The sequence below is a fragment of the Nicotiana tabacum genome, chromosome 3 (genome assembly GCF_000715075.1).
Source record: "Nicotiana tabacum cultivar K326 chromosome 3, ASM71507v2, whole genome shotgun sequence".
Classification (NCBI taxonomy): domain Eukaryota; kingdom Viridiplantae; phylum Streptophyta; class Magnoliopsida; order Solanales; family Solanaceae; genus Nicotiana; species Nicotiana tabacum.
The window spans coordinates 166,321,579-166,347,793 of record NC_134082.1 but is presented as its reverse complement, the minus strand read 5'-3'; the positions used below and the strand labels follow the sequence as shown (position 1 = coordinate 166,347,793).

General features: G+C 35.3%; 2 protein-coding genes across 4 annotated transcripts; both read right to left on the bottom strand.

The window, feature by feature from the left end:
- Nucleotides 1-503: 503 nt before the first annotated feature.
- LOC107814012 (tobamovirus multiplication protein 1) lies at nt 504-14,819 on the bottom strand. 3 transcript variants are annotated; one of them, XM_075250153.1, is made up of 13 exons: nt 14,342-14,819; nt 10,381-10,431; nt 9,209-9,242; nt 7,125-7,211; nt 6,999-7,050; nt 5,090-5,258; nt 4,398-4,493; nt 3,832-3,892; nt 3,061-3,125; nt 2,728-2,802; nt 2,572-2,647; nt 1,402-1,562; nt 504-895 (listed from the first exon to the last, which is right to left on the bottom strand). In XM_075250153.1, the coding sequence occupies exons 1-13, from the start codon at nt 14,591-14,593 to the stop codon at nt 845-847; spliced, it is 1,230 nt and encodes a 409-aa protein (XP_075106254.1). In that variant the 5' UTR covers nt 14,594-14,819; the 3' UTR covers nt 504-844. The 3 variants fall into 3 exon arrangements, with proteins under 3 accessions (XP_075106254.1, XP_075106255.1, XP_075106253.1); XM_075250154.1 differs by having other exon boundaries at nt 504-885; XM_075250152.1 differs by lacking the exon at nt 504-895 and having other exon boundaries at nt 1,088-1,562.
- A 7,605-nt stretch (nt 14,820-22,424) lies between these two features.
- On the bottom strand, nt 22,425-25,281 carry LOC142177941 (uncharacterized). The gene is made up of 5 exons (XM_075247016.1): nt 24,936-25,281; nt 24,559-24,763; nt 23,859-24,409; nt 23,299-23,684; nt 22,425-22,868 (listed from the first exon to the last, which is right to left on the bottom strand). Exons 1-5 carry the CDS (start codon nt 25,279-25,281, stop codon nt 22,425-22,427), a joined length of 1,932 nt encoding a protein of 643 aa, XP_075103117.1.
- Between the last annotated feature and the right edge of the window lie 934 nt (nt 25,282-26,215).

Below are 26,215 nucleotides of genomic sequence, written 5' to 3'. Positions count from 1 at the left end.
AAAATAATGGTAGATGTTACATCAATTTATTAAAAGGAACTTCTCTATCCATGTTGCGAATGCATTATAATCAAAATTTAGAAAAATGTAGAGCGCCAAATTATAGGTAAATAACTTAAAGTGAAAACAAAAAGAAAGATTATAAAGCCAACTTATAATAATCTGTTTGGTCAAGCTTCCTTCTGGCCAAATTCTTTCCAGCAAGCGAGCACCCGGGTATACTGAAGACAAAGCATTTAGCCAAAAATAATTTTTTTAAAAACAAAAGCGTAAAAAAAATAACTTCTCCCCCAAAGCATTCAGAAACAGGAGAGTATCTACGCTAAATTTAGAAACAGGATAGTCTCTCTAGGAGGGAGCTACACAAACTTAGAGGGAAAGAATGATTTTCACCTGATTAGAATCCTAAAATGCAACAACTACGACATTCCTGATAATTGATTCTACTTCCCATAACATTTCTATATTCTCTAGCTACCCTGCCAAGGGGGATAAACTCGAGAGGCCAATGAAAATTACTGTCTCAAAGCAGCAATTTGCATTATATCCATTTCAAGAAATTTGTAAGGTAAGGTAATTAGATAAAAACCTTTGCATGTAAGAAACATCTAAAACCTTCATATTATCAACAAAAAGGAATCCATAAAATTTGGATGGTTCATACAGTGCTTGCTATGTACAAGAATCCAAGTTATGCAGGCCTCAGTACCCCGAGCAACCAGCTTGTATGGGGTATTTCCGTCGAGCTTTCTTCGATCACTCAACCACGATATCCCCTCAACTCAATGAGTAGTTATCCCATTTTAGTATTGTCAGTCCCTCATCTCTAGCTGAAGATCACCAATCAATGTACAATTCCATCACGATGATCATATTGGGCTCGCCCTCCACAATGCTCAGAATACATTGCTACAAGTGCGTCTAAATAAAGTAAGATAATGAAAATCAAGAAATGAATGGAAGGACCTCCAGTGCAGAAAGTTGAATTCTTTATTTACTTTGCACTCTAGTTTCACATACTCTCTTTGGGGCTTGGTGTTTGGTGTAAAGGGAGGTAAAAAATAATGATGTTGTATAAGTTCTTATCACTTTCAAGTTTCAACTGCTAAAGCTGCATTCCTGGCAAGTTAGTAGACCTTAAAAAATATTAAAGGAAAGCTCAAAGTGATTTGCACCCATAACTTCATTATATACAGCCGACCTCCAAGTGCAACGATACCACAATTGTGGAAAGGGAAATTAAAATATTTGCTGTTTCAACTTTTTCCATTTCATATGGTCAGTGATAGTCTTCATAGAACAATACACATGTTCAAAAATTTTGCTGCTCAAGGTCATCATGCACATGACTCTAGACCAAAAACGAGATGTCCAGGCAAGAGTTAAAAGAAGGCATATCACCTGATTCTGCGCACTTGCAGCAGCTGTCCATCGCTGAGGCTGTACTGTCACTGAACTATCACTGATAAAAGCTATTGTCCTCGACTCCTGTTGCCAAGTGACAAGTGGAGGTGGTAGTTCTCTCATCACCCATAGCACAAACACTGAAGGTACAGAAGAACCTGGAAAATATTTGGTCAGGTAAATAAGTATTAGGAAGTTCTCCCCCTTTGTGAATGAAACTCTAATTGGTAAGAAACAACAGCATTGTGAGATTAGACTCCTTCCCCCCTTACATAAAAGCTGCTTGTATTCTTGGTTGAAGAAAGTAATGGCAGTCTCCATAATGTAAACAAAACAATGAAGGTAGGTGTAAATTTTTTAAACTAAAGGGTAGGTACTATGATATTGCTAAACTAGGAGGGTGATACGCAATATCTTGATGCACCCTTGCTATGTCCCCTCTGTCAAGTCAAGTCAAGTCATTTTCTAGAAACATTTGATGTGTCCGAATGCAGTACATTTTTTTTATAACCGTGGTGTCCAGGCCAACTTGCACGCACCTCGCCTAATTCCACGGGATACCTGCCACCTCTCACCAGTCATATGTATCAGGTAACTTTGCCCCGTGTCCACCAAGGCTTGGACAGAAATGAAAAAATAACCTAGTATTTTCGGTCTCCGCTGGGTTTAAACCGGTTTAAACCTGAGACCTCATGGTTCTCCACCCACTTCATATTGACCACTAGGCCACACCATTGGGTGCGAGTGTCCGAATGCAGTACTCGTGTGAAAGTACTTATCTTATAGCTCATAGTTTTTGTTTGAGTGCATCCATAGAGATGTCTCGTGACCACTCATGCTTTTACCAAACTCATACTAAATTCATACACACTTATATAACGTCATCAGTGGTGCCAACTGATTGTTAAATTGATTTCTTGCACCATGTTTAGTTCAAGCTTCCATCATCTATCAACTTCAGTTAGTAGATCTTAGGTATAATTGTTAACAGCAACTAGCAGGCGGAGAGCAGAAATTTTCATTATAAGATTAGCAGAAATCCATTATACTGGTTGAGATGTCAATGTTATTCTCTAGAATCATCAACCTAAAAATTTGATTAATTTGGATATTAAGTCCAGAATTTCAAATCAAGCTGTAGCTTCAAATAAGGATTAATAAGAGTACCTATAAAATAATACAAAATCATGAGAAGAGATGTACAAACACCATTTATCTTCTGTCCATGCCAGTGAAAAAGAAGCTGCAAGATAAAGTATTATCTTTTAGAAACTTACGCATCCAAAACAAAAGAAAATCTCATGAGACCGACAGAAGACATACAGGTATATCTGTGAATATGGCGACAGAGGCACTTGAAGTGAAACATAGCACAGAAACAACTGCCAAGCCTGCTACCTTCATTTCAAAGAATATAGCAAAAACATCAAACATCAGAAGGAAATAATCTATCAGAATATGTGTCATGAGCACTAAATTTCAACCAAAAACAAAAATAGAAACAGTGCACTTTATTCAAGCTATCAGTTCTTAAAACTAGAGCTATAAAAGATCTCAATACGACAAGACAGAGAAGTTTTTTGCAGTCTGCAAATCATGATTCTAATTGGCAGACAGAAAATGGTAGAGAAGCACCATCGAAAGATGAGTTAATACCTTCCACATTTCTGATGAAGCCCTTTCAGATCTCACTTTGCTCATTTTCAAGAACAGTACCAGTCCTGCATAGCAAATGGACTTACGGTTATGGTCAAAAGACAGTTTTAAATGGAAAACCTTCACACAAAATAGTTAGGTATACATAAGACCTAGTTTACAAGTTCAGCAGGTTCTTTTAGGACAACTGTTTCTTAAAATTCCAAACAGCTCGATGAGAGATAGCCGTTGGTTGGACAATCAACTGATCCAATCAGGAATTACTGATGATATATTTATCTTTCTTATGGTGAGACAGCACCATCTATTATCTTACTGCTTTAACTATTTCTGAACGTTAGTCACAACCGCTAGGTGGCTCCCCACATCCCACCTACTGCAAACACTCATACAGTATAACCCCAAGTACTGTACTCCAATATAAGATAAATATACTTTCTCACAAATAAGTGCCATCATCAACGGTTTGCAAATCTAGGTAAAAATAATGTCACACACTGTATGACTTCGTAAATCAGTTCTTTCGTTGACTAGCCTGACATCGGTCTTTTACATCAGCTGATTCCATGAAGGAATGGTGGATCAAGTCATTAGTTATTACACAAGTACTGAAGTGTCCATAAGCTTTCATGGTGAGAAAAGGATTTACGATGTATAGTTGCAATAAGTAAGATTCAGTTAGTGAAAATGGCAGGATAACAATTTTCTGTGACGTGTGAACATTAATGTGGAAGCTCGTCATAAATAATCCATAGTGTATGAGATACTGACCATAGCATGCCAATGCCAATCCCAGCAGAAGAACTGCTATTGCAAAGAGATCTACATACACCTGGATGAAACTGCAGTTCATCAATTATCAAGAGGAAGGTAGGGAAAGGTGTCAGGCAAAGAAAAAAATACCATGAAACAGTGTAAATTGATAGTTTCTCCTACAATAATTTAAACACCAAAGAGCAATATTCTAAGCAAATCAATAATAGCATGCTAATCAGATTAAGAATAAAAAGCACTTTACAAGAACTACCCTATCCAGACATATAACAGCAACCTATCAAGGTAATTATTACAGACAAAAACTTTGCACAAAATTAGATCATGCCTCCTTACTTGCAGGAACACACTCTCTCTTTCAGTGAGATGCTCCACAGTAAATAATAAGCAACAATTTGGGTTCCAAGTTGAGGATACATTCTGTATTATAAAATCTAATTGCAGCTAAAAATGAATACAGAAGGCAATACAGAGAACCAACAACTGCTAAATCAATTGGGTAAAAAGAATATGCTAGAACAACAATAAACAGATACAGGTAATTAAAGAGCCATAGTCCATACCCGAGCCACAACAGAAGAATCGATAGGATTCTTTCCCCTCCCAATCCATATTAGCACAGCAGCTAGCAACATTAACAGAAAAACTAACAAAGTAACCTGGTCAAAAAGCAAGTACATGAATTAAGAACAGAAATGTGCAAAGACATAAAAATACGAGGAGTTTGAATATGTCATGTATGTAGAACATACATGCAGTGTCTAAAAAAGCAGGGGCACAGTGGAGAGGGCCTCTTAGGGTAGGGCTTTTGCCCCAATGTAGGCATATCACCCACGGAATTTTTAATTTTAATATTTTCAAAAGAAGTTATTAAAAATAATAATATGAAAAATATACTAAAATTGGATATAATTCATAAGCAAAAAAGGACAAAAGTAATTAAGTACCAAGGGATAATAACACATGTTCATTTCAATATAGTTTACCACCAAATTCGAAGTTAGAGAACAAAAAACATAGTTTCTATAAGTTAAAATTATGTAAGTTATACTCAAATACTTAGAAGAAGATATTCTGAGTCGTACGAGGCGGATAATGCAAAACATAAAAGGGCTAGCCTCACTTATTTGGCTATCCGCAAGAGACTTTTCGCCACATGGCTGTCCCATTACGTTTAGAGCCTGTGAAGCGAGTTGCTAGGCAAGTCACGACTTTGCCTCTTAAACATTATATGCGTGTACTTTATTAGCTTTACCAGAACCACAACTTTTTGGCGGCTTCCCACATTGACCGCACGAAAAGAGCAGCATCTTCGGCGACTATCAGCATTTGATTTTGGCTTATTCTTCTCCAACAAGGCTTCTCGAGGACTATACCCATCATCTTCATCTTCTTCATCATTTGACTGATGACAAAGATCAACCCTGAATTCATTTGCAGAGAAGGCATTACAAATCATTCTATATAATTAATTTCTACATGAAGATTGAGTTCATGTCTTGGACCAAGCCTTAAACCAAAATTACAAAAGGAAAGATATAATTACGGCTATCGGTGGCAAAAATCATTTTACTGTATCGGCTTGACTAATATGAAGCATAACCAGATTCTTGACCTAATCTTCAACCAAACTAGAACAATTCATGTTGAACTTAAAGGAGCAATAGATTTCTGTCATGCCAACACCAGAATAACTACAAATGGAGTGATATAGAGCTATCGGCTTCGTTTAGAAAGTTGAATAATAACTTTAAGTAGAATAGGCGGAGGAGCTACTTGGGCAATAACTTGTGGCACTAAACAATATCCAAAAAAGGCTTAATACACAATTTGACACTTGTACTTGCACAGTCTTCAAATGCAGGCCTCCTAACTCCACAGGTTTTCAAATAGACACCTAAAGAGTCAAGTGTTTTAAATGCCTTTAACCATTGATCAAGCTTATGTGGTGTTGATTTGACCAAGTTGGACAAAGTGGGTGGAATACACACATATAAGGAGAGTGAATGTTGCGATATTGATTTAGTAAAGGCAAAATCGGGGGGTGATGAAGACTTGTGAAACAAAATTTCCCCACCCCCCTATTCTTTCGCCCTCCCAACTTTATCTTCATTCTTACTTTTCCCCTCCCTCTCTCTCTCCCCCTTTCTCTTGTTCTTTTTTTCCCTTCCATGAGCTTGAGGTTTTCATTTTCTTTTTGGTGAATCTGTTGCACTTGGGTTGCTTTAGGACTTTTAGGGAGAAAATTTCAGAGACTTTTCTGGAGTTAAGGCAGAAGGGTTGTTTGACTTTCTCTTTAGGTATTTTTACCATGAAACCAATTTACAGAAATGTAGAGCAACTCGTTTAGAATTGGGTTTTGAGGAAAATGATTTTGTGATGGGTTAAGGCCTAAGGGAGAAAGCAATTTGGCATTGCTCTGGTTAAAGGGCAGCCCGCTGCACTAAGCTCCCGCTATGCGCGGGATCCGGGGAAGGGCCGGACCACAAGGCTCTATTGTACGCAGTCTTACCCTGCATTTCTGCAAGAGGCTATTTTCACGGCTCGAACCCGTGACCTCCTGGTCACATGGAAGCAACTTTACCAGTTGGCATTGCTCTGGTTGAGAATTGCATTTTGTGGAAAACTTTGAGAGCTTCGATAGTAAACCTTTCTTATCTAGTTTCAGCTGATCCTTCAGCGCTTTGTGGGGAACAATTATGGAGGAAAAATTGAGAGAGAGTTTAAAACCTCAACAACTGCGAACCAAGTTCTAAACCTGCGCCACTGGCCCAAGGGATTTCTTGGTTATCAAAAAGAGAGAGAGAGAGATACGTGACAACTTTGTTGATTTTAGACCGGAAGGATCTATATGACTAGCTCATGTAACTGCTATTCACCGAAAGAAGATCATGATTTGGTCAACCACTTTCTAAAGTTCGATAACAGTGTCTTTATGAATTGCTGATTTTGGCAGCTCACTAATAAAAGATATCACTTCTCTGCCCAAGATTATTTTCGGGAAAGAGAAAGACTGGAGAAAACATGGGAAGTTCACGATACCTATTCCCTCATTAAATTAGTCTCTTTTCCTAAAATGTGAAACAAAGAAAAGAAAGCAAATATTTAGATTCACAAAGATAACTTTCACACATTCAAACACAGCAAACAGAAGGCGAACTTACCAGAATGAAAGGAGAAGAAGAAATGCAGCAAGGAAAAGAATTTTGGGGGAAGCTGCAAATATAGCTGTGTATTAGTCCTAATTACAAAAGCATCAGCTGAAAAGAACATGGTGGGTTTGCACATACCCATAACAACAAAACCACAGAAGTGCGACCAGCAAAGCCAATCCTTACAAGCGGCAACAAGTGACAACACAAAATAAAGGAAATAACCTGCAAGAGAATAAAGTCAATGATCCATTCATACTAGTTACTAAACTCTTATAGATTACTTGCCTGAGATGAACTTTTTTCATCATTATGAAATGCACAGGAAGCCAAAAAAAAAAAGCCGAAAAAAAATAAAGGTAAGGCAAGGTAATAAACGAGATTATACCCACGTGCACAGGTGCTTCATCAAAATTTCATGTTCAAATTAACAATATTGTTCGTGTTTACCCTTCTTTCTACCAAACAAGAAGCTAGCTGAACTTTTATTTGCTGTATTAGCAAACTACCCAAAAGAATGCACTTCCTCAAGCACTATAGCTAATACGTTATACAAAGAGAGAAACAAAAGGAGAAGAGCTCTCGTACAAATGGTTAGTGATAATATGCAAGAGGACTCTAATTATAGGAGTTTTGAGCTTCATGATATAGAGAGTTTCCAACTTATTGGCATTATAGTTATTATGACATAGCATTAAACTATACCCTATTCACAATAGAATATTTCCAATGATTCTCTTCACTTTAACACATCCTCTCAAACTCAAGGAGGAAAAATAACTTGAGCTTGTTTATTTCGGAAACAAGATATGCTACAAAATCACTTTAAGATATTTTCCGGTGTCACCGGAGAAGTGAACAATCACAGAAAAGAAAAGTGGTGCTGAAACCCTTTTCTCCGAGCCAATAATAGCACAAAGAAGGAATTTTAAAAGAAGTGTTTTTTTTAATGAAGTCTCGGAGAAGGAATTCATGTTGTGCTGTCAATGTCTTGGAGGTTTTTCGAACCACACCTCTTGATGGAGAAAAAGATGAGCTTTTCTGTAGTGCCCACGAAGATCAATTCTCCATCAAGAGTTGTGGTGCAAAAAATCTCCAAGACATTGTCAGAACAACTTGAATTGGCAAATTAACAGTAACCAAAAACAGCAATAATGCTCAAAGGAGGACTCAGTACCAAACTATATTATCATGAACGGAGAAGAAAAACAGAGACAAGGAGACTTGTTGAAACAGTAACCAAAGTTCAAGTTCACAGGAGGAACCTAATACAGTGTCATTGACAAGGAAGACGATGAGAAGAGTGAAGACTTTTCAAGAATAATGACAAAAAGTTCAATATTTAGAGGAGAGATTTAATACCTAGTTTCCAATACGATGAAAGAGAGGAAAGAGACCTTTCCAGAATGTGCTATAATTTTCAATATCTAGCCTCTATTATCATGAGAGGAAGGAGCGATAGGATTTTTTTGAACATCCACTGAATTTAAGAGTGGTACTGCTAGAACTGTCGCTAGAAAGGGATACGAACAGTAAACTCATGAAACGAAGGAAAAGCCTTTACCAGACAGGTGGCATAAGGCTCGCCTGGAGTTAGAAGACACTTAAATCACTGAAAATAAGAGTGGTGTAGCTAGAACAGTCCAACTCACAAAGATAAGAGGTATAATTTTCTAACTGTTCATGCCTGAATTAATCTCAATGCCTACTTTTGTTAAAAGCTCTGCTGGCACGAACTTAAACCCCAACTCTTAGATGTAGTGCAAGCCAGCTGGCCAGGCACTTTGCCTCGCTGAGACAATACTTCAACGTAAGCACTAAAGTGTTAGGGGCGTGCTTTATTGTCTATGGGATATATCTTGCTCAGCTGCGCAATAAAAATTAAATAAAAATAGGAAATAATATATTATTTTGTTAAGAAAAACATTACAAATGAATTGCTACTGTAAAGAATAGAAATTACTACAAAATTAAGAACAGGCGAACTAGTCGCTAAACTTGAATAGAAACTTAAAAAAGCAATTTGCATCTGAATTAAAAAACTAACATGATCTTTGAACTTGATTTACATCATATATTTCATCTATTAGTAGCTCTTTCAACTCATTTTGTCTATGTTAACATTGTTTGTTTATGGTTATTTTGATAAACAAACACAGGAAGCACTCAGCAAAAACAATCCGTGGATAAACCAATAGATATAGAGAAACTAAGATGCTTACCCAAATTTGAAGATCCAATCATCAAGTGAAATACCTGCAATTGCATAGTAAACTCTAGTAAGCATGATCTATAATTAGCACATTAGTGAAATAAGAAACCGCGCTGATTGTAGTATAGAATTTTATTAAGGCTAACCAGTACAAAAGGAAGAAGAATCGTAGAATCTACTTGTAATGTTGACTTCATAGCCGTTAACTTTAAGGGATTAAGGGCTACGGCAATAAATTTCCAATTTCTAATATGAGTATATCCTCCAAGAGATGTAGTGCTACCTCTGAGCTGATGATGTCTTTTATTTCGCTATTACAGAGAGCTAGTTTACTTAGTAATTGTCAAGTGTGGTCTATCACCCTGACTGCCACAGAGCTCAATATCACACTCGTAAAACCTCCATCGTCCTTGGGATCATCTATAGACTGAGCTTGCACCAAGAACTGCGACGCCCGTAATCTTAAACACCAAAGTGTTATAACTCGAGCACACGACAAATACCATGATGTCTAAGTGACTAGGCTAGATTTAATATCCTAAAGTTAGGATTTTGTATTTGGCAGAGGGATGAGAGAGCAAAAGAGATATACTGAGAGAGTACAACTGGATCCCATCGAAAAAGCAGGAGATTCAATTCACCTGCTATGGTGCTAAAATTTAGAAAACCTACATGATCATCAGTAATTTGGCAATGCTTATTCAAAAGAAACTTCTAGGCAATAGTTATCAAGTTGTGGAAATGAAAGGAAAGGGTTTACATGACTATAATAATGGTGAAAAAGAATGAACTTTTAGACCAGAACTGTAAAGGCATTTCGAGTTTAATTTAGCTTGTGAAGACCACCGTTAAGTCACCTGAACCTTAAATGCTAGCACACAAGTGTTGAACATTACTAGATGTTTTAGGCATGAGTATCCAGTCGAATATCATCAACATGAGTTCTTGGACGCATATTAGCATCTTGTAACAGGCTTTATCGCGTTAGCATATTCGCTATTCATAATTGAAAGTTGGAACTAAATAAAGAAGTGTCATTGAAAAATCGGTTTTTTCCACATTCTGGACTAATTGCTTGGACCTCGGGAAGTTGCTTTAATTTTCTAGCAGGACAGATAGAATGTTCTCACCCATCTCAGATACTAATAAAATCAGAAAGAGAATTGAGGATGAAATGCTTACTTTCTGACGAGTCCAGCCAATGTGTGTATTCCGGGAGTGAATTCTCATTAACTGGAACAATACATAAGCAAATTGAGTTGAGAAAAAATGTGTTAACACAATCTATTAAGCAAGAAATAATCAGTAGCGCAGAGCAGATGTAAACTGTCATTAACAGTACATGAACACGCTACTCTGATAGCGAAACACCAACATTATACAACTACAATAGGCACAAGCAGCAACCTCTAAAAAAAAAACCAACCTCTTAGTTTGCAGCGACCAGATGGCAGTAAGTTGTGGAATTTATCATAATCCAAGTATACCAACCAAGGTTAGAATTAAGATTCTAGATTAATCATTAATGTTTTTTCTTTTTCAGTTAAGTCCAAAAAAAAATTAACAAACACCAAGTTGGTGTCAAAAAGTACTCTGCTTGAGTCATCCATAGTCTTTACAAAGGTTCCAGATTATAGTTGAATGCTGAATAGTAGTCGGCAACATCAAAATCTCTCACAATCCCCCACAGCCTCCCTGGTTCTCAATTCTAGCAACTAGTCAAACTAGGCAATCACCTATTCACTTAAACACAATAATGTGATATATAAGGTAGGGGTAAAGATTAACAACTTTGCTATTAAGACATGATCTATTTTGGCCATTATGCTAAAAAAATTCCTCTCTGATATTGCCGCCTTTGCAGAAAGTTGCTACTATCTGTTTTGTACTCCAGTGTGTATTTCCGTGAAGTTGTTAATGTAGCATGTCCATTTGACTATCTTGGCATTAATGCTTATATTTAGATTCAGAACATGGTGTATAAGTATTAGCTGATTACTATGGAGTTCTCTTTGGCAGTTCTTTTTTTCTCCAATAAGGTGTTCTCTTTGGCTGTTCTTGTATTGATCATCAAGGTCTTCATCAAGATAAAAATATTTGAATAAAGTTACTGAAACAAAACCCTAGTATGAAAGGTCAAGGTTCACTCACTTATCCAAAAAAAGGTCAAGTTTCAATCTAAGGTGAAAATGCCAGGTCCTTGGTCCAAGAGATTCACCCTAGCTTCTCTTGAACATGTGACACAGTGGTAACTATACAGATGACAAGAGGCCACCAGATTCACTATTGCAGCTTATTCTACATTCTTCGTTATTCTTTCTGTAATCTCGTTGCAACAGTTAAATCTCCATTCATTATTGAGCAGAATGACGAGAAAGGCAAGTAAGTAAATGCCCTTTCCAAACTTTTTGCTTGACATGTAAGAGCATTAATCAGGAAAAATCAAAATATTACCAAAAGAGAAGGTTAAAATGGTCCTTCCTTTTATGGGTATCAAAGATATAATATCTCCTAATTCTGGTTTCGCCCGCAATATCATCCTAAGGAACTTAACATTAACTTTGCTCTTAAACGTGTTCCAATTATATATATTAGATCAGTTAAAGAAACATATCAATCACACGACTCCATGATAATCATCATTTCTGAACATTTTTTTTTTATAAGATAAATTGTATTAATCAAAAGGGAGAAAAACTCCAATATACAAGAAGTATACCAAAAAGTAGAGAATTTACATGAGAACATGATTCTCTACAAAAGACGCCCAATCTTCTGAACATTGTTATAACTAAATGGGTGGAAAACAACACGCACACGGGTCAGGCACATACCATTCATGTACTCTATACAAGTCTATTTCTACCAAAACATCTTATACATGTATTCCAACTATCAGATGCTACAATGCTTTCACCACTACCTTCACACAATTTAGCAAAAGTTAAAGAAGGTTGTTGAAACTTTACACTGTTTGATCAACGTAAAAAGGGAATGATAGACAAGAAAGATAAGTACCACTCTCTTCCTTTAGTTAGAAAATCAAACAACCCTTCCAATTTTTTTTTTCATTTTTTCCAGCAAGCCAAAGTGGGACAAATAACCAAGTGACTCTAAATGATTTCCATCTTGAACCGACCAAGATACATGAGGAGAAAGACAAACACATGTACTTGCTAACAAAACCGATCTGGCCTCTCTTGGACTAATTATAGAGTAAGTTTGGTGGGAAGCGATCATCGGGTAACAAACTCTTAGATAGAACATATCCTTATTTCGTGAAACTATACTTTGTCCGATGTAGCAGATATCTTCCCTAGCTAGATTTATCACTTGGAATAGTACGAATAGGGGAAAGAACATGTATTTCTCATCACCAAATGATTAACCAAAACCATTATCCACCATGATCTTGGGATATGAAGTGGGACATGTCGGTTTATCTTCAAAAAGGCCGTGCCTAAAGGAGGAGGTAAGGAGTAATTTGGAGATTCAGTCCAAGCCAGCATTAGCAACAACATGGATTAGGAAAAAAATCCGTGCACTGAGTTATATTTTTACCATTTTAGCTTGCACAAGTGTCCACTATTAAATGTCTGCCAAAACTACCAACTTTATGTTTTAACTTTTACTGAAGACAGAAAACAAAAGGATCACAAAATTCTGTTAAGATTACAGAATATCTCAAAAGGAAAAGCAAGGTATTCTCCTGTTTTAAACAAGAGATATTAGCTTTATAAAATTGGCTACTTTTCAAAAAGCTTTCAGCTATACTTCACAATGATGTTCTGCACAGTGCACACTCAAGCAACATAGAAGAGGTTTACATGTATCTCAATCCAAATTTTTGGCTAATCTTTGATTAAGATTTCGTCGTCTTCAAATTGAATTAGTATTCCACGATCTCCTTGATTCTCCGAGAATCATTTAACAAAATAACTTCAGATATTTATTCCATTTTCAATCAAATGTTATGAATGTGTGGTACTACTATGGTATTTGATAAGCATTAGCAAAAAAAACATGACTTCCTGAATCCAATATCTGCTCCAAGCACAATCCCAATATTGTCCATATTCAAGGACATAAAAAATCACGTTTACCTGAAGAAATGCCGAGTGGTCATAAGAATACCAAAGATTCAAAATTTTCAAATCTAGTTAGTTCTTATATGGCATGCAACTACTGCACCAACCGTATTCACCAAATACAGTAAACAATTTTGAATCCAAATGGTATGGAGAAGATACTAATTTTCTGAGTTAATGCAATCCCGATTAGGAACCGTATTGGCCATAAATAGCATCATTACTGGTGAAGTCACTCCAAACGGTGAAAAACACTTTCAACAACTCTCCGAATGCTGCTTCAAGCACTATATGACGAAACCTATCATAATTTGGCTAATGCAAAAAAGTTCAATCCTACTCGAGCCAGCAAAGAGGAACAACAATTAGTAAAAATCATTACGTAGGTAGTATATGGCAGTTTGAAAAATGAGCGTCTCTACTTCAGAGAATCCATATCCAGGCCAAGAAAACATCCGGTCTCTTTGAACACTAAAGGTTAGCAACGTTAAATTACTCAAATTTCAGCATAACTTTTCAAAGACTAATCCCCTTCTGTCTACTATTACAATAAATAAAATAAAAAGCACCACAAATGGCAGAGGAACTGTCTCAAGAAAATGGGTCCGCACAAACCCACGATAAAATTTAGGGAAAGAGTACAATCTTTTAACCCCATTGTGACAATTGACCTGACATTCCTTAAAATTCAAGCATTATAAACCGAATTGACCACACAGAATACTAGACGCTAACAAGCCGCGTCAAGAGTATTAGGTAAAAAAGACTCAATTTTTCAATCCAATAGCACAAACCTAGCCAAAACAGCATCCTTCCAAACTCCATCTCAAATAAGATTGATATTCAAAATCTGTTAAAACCCTTCAAAAATCCCAGAAACCACAACCCAGAATCCCAATTGAGATACATTCATAACATAGCACATTAAAAACACTCTCCTTTCAGAATTCCAAGAAAAGAACAACCAACACAGCAATTGAAAGATAAAGACAGAAGCTTTAACACAAATCCACATATATATAACCCTCTAGAACAAAGATAAAAGAAAGAGTTACCTGAGCAAAAGCAAGAAGAGCAATAACGGCATCGACAGAAGCAAGAGCCACATTCACTCCCGTTAAAGCCTTAGGATAACAACTCCCTTCTCTCAACTCAAACATGTTCTTCTCCTCACTCCTCTTCTTTACAAAACCATCCACCACTGCCAAAACTCTCTCAGCCCCTCTTTCCCCTTTTCTTTTATATAGAGAAAAAAATGTAGACACACAAAATGATGATAAGCTTATATATGTATGTTGTACACACATACAAAAACTCGTGAAGAACTTTTTTAAAAAAATGGTATGGTATAGTATCGAAAACGATATTCTCCCCTTTGCTTTTTCTTTATTCGCAGCCTCGATGGTATCTTTTCTTTCAATTTTTGGTGCAGATCTGCCCCTGGATTCTTACCCTCCAACACTCGCTTTATACCCTCTCTCTCTCTCCTCTCTCTTTCTCTTTCTCTCTCTCTGTAGAAAAGAAAAGCAAGACAAGAGTTGAGTTGGCCCTTTGGGGACCGAGTACGAGTTTGTATCTTTGTCTTGATGCCACGCGGGTGGCTTTCAAGAATTCTTGAAATCAAAGTAAATAATTTGTAGTAATTTTTCTAAGTTGGGAGGTTTTCGGATCCTCATAGTAAATTATGGTAAAAATAGCATGTTATAGCCGGTCATTAAAAAAATAGTCAGTGTTTACGAAGTTAATGAAAAATAGCAACTGTTTTGCTGCAACAGAAACCGGTCCAGCATAATATACTGAAGTTCGGTGCACCTGTGTATGAACTCCAGCATATTATGTTGGACCGGTATACTTTGCTGACTCCAGTATAATATACTAGAGATTGGAGCACTGGTGCTCTAAACTCCAGTATATTATACTAGATATTATACTTGCTGGAACTCCAGTATATTATGCTGGAGTTCTAATGTACTTATGCTGGAACTCCATCATATTATGCTGGAGTTCCAGCATATTTATCTTGGAACTCCAGTATAATATACTAGTGTATTTTCCGATTTTTGAACTGTGTTTTCGCTCAGATTTATCTTTATATGAAAAGTGGCTAAATTTCGATTACTTTTGAAACAGAGCTATTTTTGAACGACCAGTTGTAAATCTGGCCATTTTTGAATTTCTCCCTAAATTATGTGGCAAGTGCTAGATAGCCATTATGAATGACGTTGTTTAGAGATTAGTCATTACTTATTTTATTTAAAGATTAGTCATTACTTATTTTATCCTGAATTTTTTAATTAAAAATCTTAATTTGATGACAATTCATAATATTTTTATCCTGAAAAACTTAAATTCCGGACGCACTCGTTAATTCCTAAAATGTAGCCCTTTAGAGTGGCTACCTAGTGCCATTTCTACTAAATTATGATTGTTTACCGGACGAGTTAGACCGGGCTGGTAATGGAAAAAAATAGCTCGTCCGGTTACAGGGGTGGGCTGGTTAGTGGGCTGGAATGCCGGGCTGTTAATGGGTTGGGTAATTTCAGTATCTAGTGGACTCGTCCGCCTTTGGACTTATCCAGTTTGGACTGGGCTGGATTTATATTTTTTTAGGGGATTTTTACCTATCTATACCATATATCAAAACTTATTACCCTCAATGTTTAAGGTTTGTGTTTATTACATTTAAGCATACCAAATTACCATTTCTATACCATAATTCAAATTAGGGATATAATTAAGGGTTCATTTTTATTAGGCATAATTATAGGACTGTATCTTCACGTTATTTGGTTTACCCGCCCCTCTCTCCTCCCACCCCCCCCCCCCACACCCCCTACGATTTACCTTCAGTTCCCCACCCCCACGATTTACCTTCAGTTTTTCCTCCATTCTCGTACAATCTCTTCTCACCCACAATTACCATCACTTTCTTCTCCACTTAATTACCTTCAGTTGATAGTATCCCCCACGATTTGAATTCACTTCCATCTTTGTCTTCAACTCCTAAATCATGAAAAAAACCAACACTCCCCAAAAAAATCATCAAAAGCTATATTAGCTGATATTCCAACCTTTGATTTGGGTGTTTTAACACCAAAATCACCACCAAAAAACCCACAAACGACGCATGCAAGTGAACAAACTACTGGTATTTCATCTCCTAGACAAATTCGTGCGGAGATGAGAAGCAAGCATTTTCACGATGTTGATGTTGGTGGAGTTGATAAACTAGTCGACAATCAACTGAAACGCAAGGGGAAAGAGTTGAGTGTAGATGACGATTTTGTAGATGATTCTCCCAAAGTTCAATCTGTGAAAAAACACAAGGTCTCTCCTTCTTCATCAAAACCAAAGAAGAAGAAACCCTAAAAAAAAGTACCAAAATTGGTTAAGGAAAAAATTTCAATAAAGGTAAACACTATTTATGTTTCCTCACTGTTTTGTAGTTTGATTTTGGTTGTAAAAATCTGTTGTTCAAGTGTTAATTTAGTGTTCAAGTGTTTTTTGGCCAAATGTGGTATTGTCCTAATTTTGTAGATTATTTTTCACAATTTTGTAGGTTTAATGGAACTGTGATTATTAGACAGTGTATACTGTAGTTAGTTTGTAGTTGATTTGTAGTCTGATCGTTAAATTGTAGAGATGGTATTTTTCATTGCAACCTGTATTGCTGCTACATTTAACTTCATTCTAAATACAATTTATCTACATGTTGTGAGTTAATTGAAGTAACTGTTACATTCTGTAGATAATGTTTACAAGTGCATTGTTCTTCTTTGATTGTTCAAGTGTATTTTGGTAAAATGTGGTGTTGTCCTAATTTTGTAGATTCTTTGTCTCAATTTTGTAGTTTAATTGGAACTGTGACTCTTAGACAGTGTATAAATGTAGTTAGTTTGTAGTTGATGTGTAGTCTGATGGTTAAATTGTAGATATGTTATTTTTTATTGTAGCCTGTATAGCTCATATATTTAACTTCATTCTAACTACAGTTAATCTACATTTATGTGACATACTTGAAGTAACTGTTACATTCTGTAGATAATGTTTACACGTGCATTGTTCTTCTATTATTGTTTTGTAGTTATAGGTGTGGGTAGGCTATTCTTCTTCTAGTTATATTTTGTATTTGTCATGTAGTTATATGTAGATTACTGTTTCCTTTTTATGCAAACTACTAATGTTCATTAATTTTATATTTTCTACAGAATGGACCTTACTTTGCACAACAAAATGTTGATTGTGGTGTGCTTAGATTCCACAGTTTGTGTGATCCTAGCATACCTAGCCAGATACAAGCTTTACTCTCTCCGAATGCTTTAAGGGTTTTCAGAAAAACTTGTTTTGGTTACTTATTAGGTCTCCCCAAAATCTGTATGCAAAACCAAACACTTCATCTTCTGATGAAGTATGAATTGACAAAGTCTACTGACTCATATTTTTCAGTACTATTTAAGGGTGAAAAATTGAATTTTTCCTTGAGAGAATTTGGGTTGATAACTGGTCTTAATTGTGTGAATAAGTTTTCAGACTATGGTTACACTTCCACCTATGTTAGCCCTTTAATGAATACATATTTTTCGAACAAAGAAAGGGTTGAGAAATGGCATTTGAAAAAAGTAGTGACTAATAAAGCATGGGCAAACGATGTGGATGCGGTGAAGTTGTGCATTCTTTATATGTTGGAATTTTTTGTTTGTCCTTCTGATAAAGACAATGTGACTTTCATAGACAAGTTTATGTTCTTTCTAATAGAGTCTGGTAATTTTGAGTCATACCCATGGGGTATCAAATCCTTCAAGCAGGTTATTGAATCTGTCCGACATCGTCTTAATCCCCATATACATTCTTATCTAATACGGGGATGCTCATTAGCCTTGCAAGTGTGGCTATATGAGTGTTGCTCGTCCGTCAGCACCGAGCTTGCAACGAGATGTTCTGAATCTATACCTCGCATTTTAAGATGGTCAGCTACAAAGGGGCAGATTTGGTTAACTGCAATTGAAGAGAAGATGATCAAGCCTGAGTGGATCAAGGTATTTTTTTCACTTTTGTATGATGCTACAATTACATTCATAATAACTACATTGAATCTACATTTTTTTTGTCACTTGAATTAACTGTTATTTTCATCATTCAGTTCACAAACATGATTGAATCTGGAGAAGAGCTTGGAGTGCTTAATCTGCCAGACAAGATTCAATATGAAGATGAACATGGTGCTTAACCATCACATGTTCCAACTGCTGCTTCTCCATCATTTGAACCCAAATATACAGATTGTCAAGAGGATATTGAATCTGTCAGTAGCAAGCTCATGAAGTTGGAAAAGGGGATTGTGCAGGTATTATGAATAACTACAATATATTGACATAATTTGCTACATTTTGACTTCATTACATAACAATTATAGTATGTTATACATTGTAGTTAATTTGTGGTATAAATCTATAACAATTATAGTTTGTTGAATTGTAGTGTAACTGTAGCAGTTAGAATAAGATTACCAACTAATTATATATTTAATTTTTAGGTTGATGTAAAGTTAGATGCCTATAGGAAGGATGTTTTTGAGGAACTCTCAAGCCTTCGAGAGTTCATAGATCAATCTTTGAAGGGTGTTATGAATGTGATAAACAAGAGGTTTGATTTGGATGAGTCAAAGGTAAGAATTTACATATAATTTTGTACTAAGACTAATTAAGACATATGAATAAAGTAGTCTCAAATATTCCCCAAAATTGTAGTTTGCTGGTAGTTCAACAAAAAATAATTACCAACATCAAGGAGATAACAACCAGCAATTCCAGTTCAATGCTGGTGATCAACTGCATGGAAGCACAAGCAATACAGGTATCTACAAAATTCCTGCATACATATCTACAAATTTCAAGACAGCATTATTAAATTATACTAATCATTTTTTTACTATGTGTTGCAGCTACGATTTCTCCAGAACATTTTCAACCACATGTTGACTTATATCCTGACTTCCAAGAAGCAGCTGAGACATATAAAGCAGGTACAGAACCATTCCTTCATTACAATAAGGTTTTATGCAAAATTTTAATAATTTACACCTTAACTACATATTCCTACATATATCTACAATTCTCATTCTCAATTATTCATTCAAGCTGATGTTTCAGCAGAACATCTACAAGGAAATATTGAGGAAGAACCAGTAATTGATGAAGTGGCTGAGCCACAACAAGCAGGTAATATATTCTCTATAACTCCATAATATTGTTCATATCTACATTGATCCACACTTATCTACAGAAGGTGAAGTTCCACAGTCGCCAATTCACGGTGTGACTGTGACTGAAGTTGTTCCTGAAGGCATTGATAAAAAAGTTGTTCCTGGAGGCATTGAAAACAAAGGTTTGACATTGGATGACTTTGAGCTGCCAGAAAACTTATCACAGTTGGTCATGTATGGCGAGCCCATACGAGATGAATCAACCCCTGTTCATCCCGGTAGAACAAGGCAACCGGGAAAACATGCACGATCACCTTTCACATCTTTGTATAGTTCTGGAGGCAGCACATCTGTTGGACCTAAAAAAATTTACCTCAAGCACCCCTTCACAAGTGTCATAGGTGAAAATATAGATCCTGAATTGACAGAAAGGTTCACCAACTGGTTATACATTCATAGTGATAAAGTATCTAGGAGGTATGAATGCTTCATTTTACACTGTCTGTTCACCATTTTTATACTTTAAAATTGTAATTCATTTTGTAAATTTTTTGTATTTGATCATCTTTTTTTTGTTATTACAGGAGGAAATATTACTTTTCCAAGAAGGATAACCAAATCAAGCCTTGGTTGGATTTTGGTTGTGAAAAGATTGATAAGAAGGACTGGTTTTATGACCTTGCTCACCCCGGACAAGTCATCAATAACACAGTAAGTATAAAGAACATAATCATTCACAATATTTGTTTTGTCTTCAGCTGTGTAGTGTAATTGTAGTTTATTTTTCAGCTATGATGTGTAATTGTAGTAATATTGTAGACAACATATATATGTTACTATATTTATGTCTCAGCTGTGAAATTTTGCTTTTTATGGACCTTATGTATCATATGTGATGATGATTGTATGTACAAACTGGAATTTTGGTACTTTTGACTGACTTGGAATCTCCGTGTACCACAACTGTAGTTACCTTGTAGTAATATTGTAGAGCTTGTGATTGTGCCTATTAATATTAACTGTAGGTTGAACTTGCTGATTTTTGGGAGCTTAAGTTAGGTGGTATGTTTCATTTGTTCCTCTGTATAGTGAATAAATGTAGACAGTGCATAAATATAGTTAATGTGTAGTTGTTTTGTAGTCTGATGGGTCAATTGTACATATAATACTTGTTCACTATGGTTCATACAAACTACAATTAAATTACATTTTGTGAGGAACTTGGACTAACTGTTATATTTCTGTAGTTATAGTGTAGCTAATTTGCAGCAATCTGTTAGAGTTTTTAATAAATTCAAATTGTAGTTAATCTGTAGCTGTCTTGTAGACAAGTGTGGTTACACCGTACCTTATTGTATATGTTTATTCTATTTTGGCAGCACATTGATGTTATTATGTATTATCTGCGAAAAAGAGGCAAATATGGCCCCAACAATAATACTAGGTTCACAACCACGGATTGCTTGTTCAAGACAAAGATTGAAAGAATCTATGACAAGTTCATAAGTTCTCCACCGGAACAAAGGTATTCGGTTGTTAAACCCGAGGATGATGTTGGAGAATATATTCTTGGGTACAGAATTCTTGCTAATGTTGTCTGGGATCTTGTTGACTATGTGCTCATTCCTGTGAACCTTGTAGAGAACTTCCATTAGTTGTTGCTAGTTTTTGACATAAAGGACAGACAACTTTATGTTTATGATTCCATGGTGAGAGCAAACCGTCATAAAACAGTAGAGACATTGGTTGACAAGTTTTCAATCATTATCCCTCTGTATTTATCATGCACTGGTTTCTATGGTAAACGTAAAGACATTAACTTCAAGAGCACAAAGGCATACATCGAAAAACCAGTTACGGACCCTCTCGACATACAATGGATGGTTGCTGAGATTCCACAACAAAAGGAAGACTCAGTGTAAAAAAATAATCTCCCTTTCTATATGTTTAATTTTTTTATTTTAATCATTTGTTATATAATGAAAAATTCTCATCTTATGCAGCGATTGTGGTGTATTTGTGGCTGCATTTGCGGAGTATGTTAGCCTTGGAGATTTGGCAATCCCAAAGGAAGATCTTTCTGATATTGACCAACACCGTAGACGCTATGGAGCTCTACTGTGGGACTATGCAACAAAGAAGCAAGAAGATGGGTCAATCAGTGAGAGTGAGGTTACTGACAGGCTAGCAAGGAGGAAGGGTGCTCCGGCAAAAAACGAGAGGACTAGAGTGCAACGAAAGAAGAAATAGACTATTGTGTTCCTAGTTTGGTCTGTGAAATTTGGTAGTTGAATTGGAAAACAATGTAGGAAATATGTCGTTTTGGTTTTCTACAACACTTTTTGTTGATTACATTATACTCTAGTACTCTGATTACATTTTTACAGCAACAGCTTTGTCTTACAATTTGACTTTAATCTTCAAGTTATTTTTATAAATACCTTCAAGTGCCAAGTAATATCTGTATATAACTGTCATTTGTTACACAACAGAAAGATAAAATAAATACAGGAATCATATAAATAATTTAGCCATTTTTTAACAACAAGGTTTATCAAAAAAATTCAATTTATCTACATTTAAACTACGTCAAACTACATTTTAACTACAACTCCTCTACATATGAATAACAGGACTACAGTTCTAACACAGTTAAACTACATATTCACTACAATCTGGATACAATTTACGTTGAATGCATTCTTTATTAATATCAGTTTTTTTGTATACAATAAATATTAAAGTTTAACTATTCTATAAAAAAAAGACAACTTTAGATGCTTGACAGAATACATAAAAACATAAATAGTGCAGATACACAAATTGATGTTTATACTTCTTATTCATCTTCAAAAACTTAAACAATTAGACAAGAAAATCCGATAATTTGAGCTCACTAACATTTATTTTGAATAACTATTCTAACTACATGATATTCATTTCTTTTTCGGCGCATTCTTGCAAGTTCTTTTGTTATGCCCTTCACCTTCACAATTACCACATGACACCTTGTATTTCTTTGACTTTATTTCATCAAATGTTTTATATCTTTCCTTGTGAGGTCTCCCTGGCTGCCTTTTATCTCCCGCCGGTGGCTTTACTACCTCATCCAAAATATGTTGTGGCACTTCCCATTTGCCTTCATCAGGAAGAGGATTTACTGGCATTTCATAGGTAAGCAGAAGGCTCTTCCTTGTGTAATACGGAGAGCAATAGTTTTCGTATGTTTCATTCTTATGCCTTAATGCTGCCAAAGCATGCGCACATGGAAGTTCATCAAGTTGGAATTGTCCACAGCTACATTTCTTGTTTTCTAGACACACAATGTACCGCTTCACACCATCTAACACAGTATGTATATGATCTGTTGAAGCCCTCACCTACAATTGAAGACCAAATAGAAATAATAATAATACATCAATCATTAAAATGGATTATCAACAATTTACCTACAAATCAGCAACAAATATATTACAGCTCATCTACAAACTATTATTACCGACAATTTGACTACAGTTTAACTACAATCTGGAAAAACTGCAGCTAGTACTTTTTTTATTCTACTGCACCAAAAAAAAATCTTACCCTTAGTTTCTGAGATAATGTACTGTTGTCTTCCAATTATTTGTTGTATTTGTGACCAAGGTATGTGAAAGTACCCTTTGCCTTCGATAACTTTTCTTTTGTCCAACGTTCAAGAAGAGTCCTCATATACTCAAATAGATCAAATATTGGAAGCTCTCTTGTATATTTTGTTACAGCATTCAATGACTCGGCAATGTTTGACGTCATAGTAAAAGTTCTATTTACCGTTGCATGTACTCTTGACCATCTATGATAGCCAATATCATATAGGTAAGACTTTACACGCAGGTCTACCTCTTCAATCTTCAACATCCTTTCATTAAATTCATCCATAGTGTATGACCGTGCTGTAGCAAAGTACAATTCATGTAATTGTAGATGTCCCTTCTTGAATTTTGACCTTATATTTGTCCATATATGCCACATGCAAGAGTAGTGTGCCAATCCCGGATAGACAACTGATGTTGCCTTCAGTATACTCTCATGCCTATCTGAAACAACACACATTGAAGGTCTTTCACCATATGCCTCCTTGAATTGCTCAAAGAACCACTTCCAAGACGCGTCGTTTTCAGAATCAACCACAGCATATGCCAAGGGAAAAATAGTACCTACATTTTTAAGACATAAAATATGATTAAATAACAACTACAATATATATTGAGAAATATAGACATGCTAACTACATTCTTTTATATAACTACAAAATAACTACAACATAACTACAATTTAACTGCATTTTAAAGACTGTCTACAAATAAGTACAAAATTATTCCATTATTTACCTGCTGCATCCATGGTGATTACTGTCAGCATAATCCCCCTGTAGGCTGACTTTAAGAATGTCCCATCAACCATTACTACCGGCCTACAATGTTGCCAACCATTTATTGATGTACAAAGAGCAACAAATGCGTATAAGAAGCAATCATCTGCTGCCTTCTTCAATTTAACAACAGAACCAGGATAATTCTTCTCAATAATATAAATTTTTTTGGGTAATTTGTTGTAGGAGTCACACGGATTCCCTCTCAAAAACTGTAAAGCTTTTTCCTTTGCTCTCCATGCTTGCATGTAGCTTAGGTTCAGTACATGTTCGGATAACATGTCAGTTTGTATGTCCTTTAGTGTGTAAACAGTCTTAGGATCACAATACTTTGGAACGACCATGCTACCAAGTACTGTTGCAGTACGTTTGCGTTGTATGAATGTTTCGTCCATTAGGCAGCATGTGTGTTGACGGCTGAAACTTCTTATCTTGAACATTGCCAAATTATTAATTGACGTTGCCTTGAAATGCCATTTACAGCATTCAGCAACACATATAAGCCAGTAGCTACAAAAGAAATACAATATTTACACAAATTTATGAAAAAACTACAATTAACTACAAATTGACTACAATTTAACTACAATTTATAAAACCCACCTATCTTCAATCATACACTGATTTTGCTGATATATTATCCATAAATAACTACATACCTTCTATGACTGGATCTTTTTACTCTGAACTGGAACTTGTGCATCACTGAATAATTCTTCATTGCAGCAGCTACTGTTTGCTTGTCCTGATAAACTTGTCCTTCTTCAATATATGTTTGTGTAGATTCAATTATTATTTCACTTTGATATTCCTCTATAGCTGGTGAGGATGGAAATTCAAGTAAGTTTAGGGATCCAGACGAACCTGCAAACAATAAATTCATAAATGTAGTTTCTATGTAGATAATTTTGAAAGCAACATTGCTTTATCCTTTTCAGTACTATGTGAGCTTTGTAGTTTAATTGTAGGTAATTGTAGTAATATTGTAGATAACATAGTAACACCATAACTCTCTACAATGTCGAATCAAACATACCTGCACTGGTGCTTTCATTGTTGATTGCCAATTCCATATTGAAATCTCTTACGCTTATACATAAAGGATACGAACCTAAGTTTTTATTCTCCTTTTTGGTTTCCATGTAAGCACGAACCCCCATATCATTCCTAATCTCCATTGGAGGACAATTCTCGTTCACAATGTATTTGATTTCTATAATTTTATCCGATGTATCAATCGATAATTGTTCTGCAATTGTAGAACTGAGAATTCCGTAGTTTGCATTATCATCTACCACAATGGCATCAACTTCAAAATCTCTAAATCTGCCATAGTTATCCCAATTACCATTCGATTTCAGCATTATTGGGATTTTTGACATGATTTCGTGTAGTTGATAGGAAAAAAGACGAAGAAGAGATATAGTTTCTACAATTTGAATACTGATATCGACGAAGAGCAATTTTGTACAATTTGAGACGAAGAACAGATATAGTCTCTCTTCAGTAATTGTACAATTTGATTGCGTTTTTTTGTGAAATCTCTCTGTTGAGGAAGGAGAGAATTACGCAATTGGTGCCTTCATCAGGAATGAAAATCGCCTTCATTTCAAAATTGGAATAAAATCCTTGACAGAATCACATCAGATTTGGTGCCTTCATTTTAGGGCTTTTTTAATGGCAAAATCTACCTATTTTTGGATTGGTATATAATTTGTAGTAAAAGTGTGGACTACATGGGTAAATAACAAATTATGAACATTTTTGGTAATAATGTTTGATATATGGTATAGATAGGTAAAAATCCTTTTTTTTAGTGTATTATGTTTTCTTGTTCAATGTAATTGATACTCAAGGGTTTGCAAACTTCTAAATAATAAAATAAGTAATTTAGACATAAAATTAAACTTTAAAGTTTAAAGTATTAAATTTAAAATTTAAAATAAAGTAGCTGCATAAAATTATTTAATAAGACCAACATGTAAGGATCAGACTTCAAAGGCTTTCATTTCATATTTTCATTGCATAATAATACTTCAAATTAACTTGCAAGTTTTATTTTGATTTTTTTAATTTATTTACTTGCAAATTAAAAGTTTACAACAATTAAAAGTTTAGTGTTTACTGTTGGCAAATGCCAATTAGAGCAAATTGTCTAATAAACTAACACATTAAGTTTAAATAAGTCTAATAAATTTAAAATAACACAGCCAATTAGAGCGAATTGTCTAATAAACTAGCACATTAAGTTTAAATAAGTTTAATAAATTTAAAATAACACAAATTATCTCAAATCAACTTAAACACAAATTTATG

Excerpts from the sequence above, each read along its gene's own strand:
- LOC107814012 (XM_075250152.1), bottom strand. The coding sequence starts at position 14,593 with ATGTGTGTACAACATACATATATAAGCTTATCATCATTTTGTGTGTCT. Across the intron at positions 7,051-7,124 it reads CTGTGGTTTTGTTGTTATGG|CTTCCCCCAAAATTCTTTTC; the intron begins GTATGTGCAAAC and ends CTATATTTGCAG. Across the intron at positions 2,648-2,727 it reads CCATATTCACAGATATACCT|CTTCTTTTTCACTGGCATGG; the intron begins GTATGTCTTCTG and ends TTTATCTTGCAG.
- LOC142177941 (XM_075247016.1), bottom strand. The coding sequence starts at position 25,281 with ATGTCAAAAATCCCAATAATGCTGAAATCGAATGGTAATTGGGATAAC. Across the intron at positions 24,410-24,558 it reads AAAAGATCCAGTCATAGAAG|CTACTGGCTTATATGTGTTG; the intron begins GTATGTAGTTAT and ends TTTCTTTTGTAG. Across the intron at positions 23,685-23,858 it reads AATCACCATGGATGCAGCAG|GTACTATTTTTCCCTTGGCA; the intron begins GTAAATAATGGA and ends TTAAAAATGTAG.